The sequence below is a fragment of the Octopus bimaculoides genome, chromosome 16 (assembly GCF_001194135.2).
Source record: "Octopus bimaculoides isolate UCB-OBI-ISO-001 chromosome 16, ASM119413v2, whole genome shotgun sequence".
In the NCBI taxonomy this organism is placed as follows: domain Eukaryota; kingdom Metazoa; phylum Mollusca; class Cephalopoda; order Octopoda; family Octopodidae; genus Octopus; species Octopus bimaculoides.
This window is the reverse complement of record NC_068996.1, coordinates 4,469,107-4,476,095: the sequence shown is the minus strand read 5'-3', so window position 1 is coordinate 4,476,095 and position 6,989 is coordinate 4,469,107. Positions and strand designations below refer to the sequence as shown.

Sequence of the window (6,989 nt, the reverse complement as noted above, 5' to 3'; positions counted from 1 at the left end):
TATATATATATATATATACAGCGTCATACACATACATAGTTATATGTATAATAAATATACCGACATACATACAAACATACGTATAAGCAGAAATGAAATGTCAACAACTTTGTACTTGTTCACCCCATATAGAAATTATATCTACTATCTATATCAACTTGTACCCAAAATACCTACCTGGGTACATTGGGTGTATCCATTTAAGCACAGGTAATCCTCAATAATCCGTTATAATCCATTTTGAATTGGTTAGAATATTGTTTTTGCTACCACTTAAGTTTTATGAGAATAGGGCGAACCCATAGCCTGGTGGTGTCAGATATGTTTGCACAGTTGCCGATATTCTGAACTGTTGTGTGACTTTTCCCATTGAAATTGGATGACACGGAAGATTCCAAACGCGCGCGCGCACACTCACACCTAGTTACATACACAATACACACACACACACACACATATATATGTATGTATTTACATGTGTGTGAACGTGCGTATGTTTGTGTGTGTGTTCATTTCTCTGTGAGATATATATGTATTATGTATGTGCGTGTATATATATGTATGCATGTGTGTGCGTGTATATATATGTATGTATGCATGTATGTATGTGTGTGTGTATATGTATGTATGTGTGTGTGTGTATATATGTACTTATATATGTGTCGACTTATATATATATATATATGTATATATGTAAATCAATATACATGCATATATATATATATATATATATATACTTATATATATATATATATATACTTATATAAATGTGTGTGTGTGAAATGTTGATTATAATACTGACACCTTTAGTTTTTGGAGTTGTTTGCCACTCCTACTTATTCTTGCCATCACCGAAGACTTTTCTAGAATGAATTCACACGAATGGTTATCTTCCTTTCATATACATGTTTTGACGTGAACATTTTGAGGTTTTTCTTTTCAAGTTAATTTAGACACTTTAGCTAATTCACTGCGAAAAGTTTCAAACAGTAAGGAACTATAACTTTTATTTTACACAATACAGTTAACAGATAACCCAGCTTTCGGCGAGAATTCCATGTCTTGATGCTCGGGTTTATGGACAGATATATCGTTGTCTGTTGCTAGAAATGGACTTTTAATTCTGTTGCGCTTAGTTTAATAGTAGAAAAGTGACTAACAACCTCTCCTTGAGCACAGTGTTTTCTTTAAACCTGCTTAACGGTAGAACGACTGTGGTCAAAGCATCTCCTGTGAATTAATCTTTCCATCTTTTGCCGAACTGCTAAGTTACGGGGACGTAAACACACCTACACTGTTTGTCAAACGGTGATGAGGACAAACACACACACAAACACACACATACACACATATAATAACAGATACAAAGGTGGGCTTCTTTCAGTTTCCGTCTACCAAATCCACTCACAAGGCTTTGGTAAGCCCAAGGCTATAGTAAATGACACTTGCTCAAGGTACCATGCAGTAGGACTGAACTTGGAACCATGAGGTTGAGAAGCATGCTTCTTACCACACAGCCACGCCTGCGCCTTTTTTTATTTTGTTTTTACTTTTTTTGTAATTATATCTAAAGAAACTTGTAGGATTTGTGTTAGATCTATGTCCTATTATTTATTATTGCTACCAGTAATATACTGGGTCAGTACCACCACTACGAGAAATATACCGAGAACTGATTCAATCTATTTAATCGATTTAACACTCACTCACCTGTGTATATGTGTGTAGATGTGCGTGTATGTGTGTGTATGCGTGTGTCTGTGTGTGAAGATTGACATGAAGATACGAGCAAATTCCTTTTAATCGTCTTTAATCATTTATCTTTAATCTTTTATGTATTTCAGTCATTAGACTGCGGCCATGCTGGGGCACCGCCTTTAAAGAATTTTAGTCAGACAAATCGGGTCCGGTATTTATTCTGTTTTGTAAACCTGGTTCTTATTTTGTCGGGCTGTTTTGCCGAACCGATAAGTTTCAGGGACGTAAATACACCAACAACGTTTGGCAAGAGGTGTATGTGTGTGTGTGGGTTAACAAACATAGGCACAAAGACACCCACACACATATGTATGTGTGTGTGTGTGTGTGTAAAGATACACACACACACACAAAAATATACATACACAACACAACACACTTATACAAGTGTGTTGCTTCTTTCAGTTTCCGTCAACCAAATCCACTCGCAAGGCTTTGGTCGGTCCGAAGCTATGGTAGAAGATACTTGCCCAAGGTGCCATGCAATGGGAATGAACCAGGAACCAAATTTATGGAAGCAAACTTCTTACCACATAACCAAAAAAATGTATCAGCGTACCCTGACTTAAATATCCAGATTAATGGAAGGAATCAAAATCACTTCACTTACATTGCTGACCCTTCTTGGTTTTGTGGGAAAAGAATGAACGTGTTCTTATAAATTATCAACGTCTTGAGTTGAAACCCAGAATCAATGACAAGTTCCAAAATCGATGCAAATTAATAAATGTTTATATTTAACACAAACCTATAAGATCATAATATCGAACTTCATTCCTTATAAAAAAAAAAAAATGAAATGCATCAGAATTTGTAGGTTTACCTTTCTCTGTTTTGAGAAACACGGCTTTGTCATCCGACGTATCTTGGTTGATTTGAACAAGAGTCTCTCCATTGTTGAATAAAAGCATTTCATCCCGAGAACGTAAACCCTTCATTCGATTGTAGAATATCTGCAGATGTAAGGAAAATAAAATAATTAATTGACACATCAGTATATATATTATTTCATGGAATGGTCTAATTAGCGTTCTAAAAAACAGCCATCTTAAGTTGGGCATAAAGGCTGCCTTTTGGTGTTAATATTGTTTCTGTCACTATTAATCATCATCATCATCATCATCATCATTACTAATACTTCTACTACTATTATTGTATGTACGTACATACAGTCATATATCCATATATTTACACACACAGAAACACTCAGACACCCCACATATATATATTTATATACACACAAACACAAATATACACGCATGTGTGTATATATACATTTACTGTATATTTATGAGAGCTTAAGTTGCTTTCTTAAAGATAGATAGGAGATGTAGAGTGTCTATGCATTTCTCAAATTGCGTTAACGACATTAAATATAGAGGTGAAAACATCACTTTTCATAGGGTGATTTGAAACCGGTTCACAGTCTCCATCTACATGCACCATCCATGCAGTTAATCATTGTATTTATGTTCTAATATCAAAACACTTAAATAATATTCACACACTTGAATTGCTCACTTTTCAACTCTACCACATGATAATAATAATAAAAAAAAAAGGTAAATATAAATCAATAACCAAAACAGACCCTTCTGAATTATTCCCATCTTCTATATATTGTTCTGAAGCTTAGCACCCTCACTCCATTCACAAAGGCACGCCTTTTGTGGTTAGATCGATCAGTGCAGTTTTTGCCTTCTTTTCATCCGTTTCCATCTGTATTCCTGACTTTTTTTTTTCTATTAGCAAACATCTTAAGGAGTGTTGCTTAAAGTTAACACACTCAATCGACGCAGCAGATCTGTGTAAAGAATCTAGTCACCCATGGTTCATTGAGCAGAGTACCGGTCTGCTTAGCTAGTGACTTTAAATACGTTGCTGACTTATCGTTTCGTCTCTGGGCAATATATTGTTCTCATTCTTTCTTTCTTTTTTTCTTCCCTCCCCCTCTCCTTTTCCTTCTAAAGTATATCGCTTCGTTATTTCTTTCTTTTCCCGTCTATTCTGGAATTAGTGAAAGAGATGAATAGAACAGAGAATTAAGGTCGCGTTGTTAAGGCTTCCATCAATGCTCCAAGTCCACAGGAAGATTCTAACTCTGTGATTAATAAAGTACCGACACACTTACTGTGCACACAATGGCAAGCTATACAACACTCTGGCACCTGCATGTTCTTAAGTGGACTGGACTTTTGCCATATAGATGTATAGGTGCTGTACACAGTACAGTGAACTATACCACATCATAGTAACAACTATATACAATTAGTTGTGCTGTACTATTACTAGTTAAGTATGCTAGTGTTTGACATTGAACAGTGAGTTAAATCTTACGATAACTTGATGCTGTTATCTGTATTGACTATTGGTGGTTTAATGTTGTGATTATGAGTGTAGTACAGTAAAGTATACTACACTGCGGTACCTACTAACAGTATTGGTAGTTAAGTGCTTTAGCCATGGACACAGCAGTTAACATGCAACAATTGACATACATCTCGCTGGTTATACTGTTAACTGGTAAATATCTTAGTAAACGAACACGGTACTGTGAAGTATATTACAATGTGGTACACATTTACAGCTGAACTGCTGCTAGCTATATCGCAGATACAGTATAGTGGACTGCATCACACAGTGGTACTAATATATACAGCCTGGTGAAACTAGATTATTGCTGTTAAATGACTTGACATAGACACAATGTAGTGTAGTACAGTGCACCACAACCATTTTTCATTTGCGGTACACTTATATTCTTTCCAAAATTCGGCGGCACACTTGAACTAAAAATATAGCTAAAAGTATAGGAGAAAAAATTATACTCAGGTAACACTGTGACACATCTAGCGTCGTCTCGTGGAATTCCAGTGTGCCGCGGCATACTGCTTGCGGAGCACTGGTGTAGTATATTATACTGTACTAGTTGCTCATAGCTAGGTAGACTGAACTGTTGACAGTTAAGCGTTTTGTTGATAGACACAGTAAAGTGTATAAGATGGGGGCTAGTTTCTACTGAAAGTTGGGAGAAACGAAAGATGGAATTTGTCAGATTGAGAGCCATTGTGTTAAACCTATTTCGTCGTTCATCAGGATTCTTAAGCGGAGTTAACTCTGTTGCAAGGTCTTCCGCTGGTGCATTGCCTCCAAAATGCAGTGACACAAGCGATGCGGATTTTTTCCCCTCTCTTTCTCACCATCCATTACGAAGACCCAATAAAATAGGCCATGGGCACTGAACTCCCTTCTCTGACTAAGCCACAAAGCAAGAAACATAAAGTTCAAATGGTTTTCTATTTTCGTAAATTCTAATAAGGTTTCACCTTTGCTTCAAATAATATTTAAAACTAAAAATAAATAAATAAAAAACCCTACATTGTAACAATAAACCTCTGTACATAATGAAGAAGGTTCGTATTTCACTTGACACCAAATGAGTGATCCGAACCTACAAACGGCATAAACATTTTCTCATTCATTCCACCACACACGGATAATACGGATAACCTTCAGTTTTAATCTATTCATGCTTATTCTACATGCCTAGCTCTTCAAAAACATTCATTCACTTTAGGATGTCTGGCTGGCTATATAATGAAAAGTAAGGCCATGTTGCTGTCGTTGTTGCTGCTGCTACTGTTGTTGTTGTTGTTCTTGTTGTTGTTGCTGTTATTGTTTACAACAGGCCATCACTGATCTAGCAGACGATTGTTTTATAAGTAGCTACATCTGCGACCGTCCCGATAAAGTTGCTGCTGGTTGTGACATATACGTATGCGTGTATGAACTTTTGTATGAATGGCGTCCTATACAGTTTTTAGATAATTTGAAATATCGCTTAATAAACATATAATTTTAGCCTCGTTGTGAAAAATAAACATCGTTATTACACCGCATAGGTATTGTATTGTATCGGATCATTGTTATTTGTTTATAATAAAAGATATTATAGCTGACATCTCAAGTCATCCAAAAACATTGTGTAGCGCACTATAAAATGTGTCTGCGCATATGTATATAATATTTGTGTGTCTATGTGTGTTCATATATGTATGTGTAGAGAATAACGGGCCAATGGGAGAGGCTCTAAGTGGTCGCACGAATTGCTGTAAATAGCCGCCAGATCACCCTCAAATCACACCCGGTCCTATTTTAAAAGGAAGTGTATATATAGTGTGTCTAAAACAAATATTGCACTGGGATGGATAATCATATCTTGACTGTCTTTGATGATAAACCCACCTTAATCTAGGCTGATCTGCGATTAAAGGACAAACATGTGTCTGTCTGTCTATCTATCTATCTATCTATCTATCTATCTATCTATCTATCTATGCTGGAGAAACAGATTTACGCACATCTGTTTGTATGTATTGACATTTATTTATATATATATACTTGTGTGGCGTATGTGTGTGCATATATACATATATATATATATATATATACATATATATATATACATATATATATATATATATATACATATGTATGTATACATATATATATATACATATATATATACATATATATATATATATATGTGTGTGTGTGTGTGTGTACGTATATATATATATTTGCGTATATATATATTTAAACGCATATATAGACGCTATGTGCAGGGGGAAAGTATGTCTATGCCGTGTTGCCTTATAGTGAAGATGAGCTTTGAACACAAGGTAAAATTACAAACTAAGAAAATTGAAGGAATAATAAATAAAACACACACACACACACACACACACACACATACGCACACACGCATGTCTATATGTAGAGGGGTCGCCAAGGTTTGGGTGTGGCTGTACTGTATATGTGAGCGTCGCAACGACCTTATTCCCTTGCACCCCTCGCTATGGACAGAAGCAGCCGGCTTTCCCCTCAGCCTTAACAAGCCATTGTCTGATCAAGACTCAGGGTTGTATTAATATTATTATTATTATTATTAATAGTAGTAGTAGTATTTCTATTTATTTGCTTTTTTTTTCTTATTTGATAAAAAAGACGGACAAAGAAGTGTTGGACAGCAGCTGCTCTTTGTGTCTTTACAAACGATCTTCAGTACTTGTATGATGCACATGTGTATATATCACCCTTGCACACGTATATATACTCACACATATAAATATATACACATATATACTGATTAGCGTGTGTGTGTGTGTGTATGTGCGAGCGTGTATACATATACTGATATATACATATATATACATATATATATATATATA

General features: G+C 35.5%; 1 protein-coding gene across 5 annotated transcripts in view; it reads right to left on the bottom strand.

Moving 5' to 3' along the window:
- Positions 1–6,989, bottom strand: part of LOC106873115 (putative uncharacterized protein DDB_G0282133) — a 191,657-nt gene that overhangs the window by 56,974 nt on the left and 127,694 nt on the right. For all 5 annotated transcript variants that reach the window (XM_052973501.1, XM_052973499.1, XM_052973502.1 and 2 more), the window contains one exon: positions 2,582–2,711. In XM_052973501.1, the coding sequence (XP_052829461.1) occupies positions 2,582–2,711 (130 nt within the window). The remainder of the gene's footprint in view (positions 1–2,581; positions 2,712–6,989) is intronic.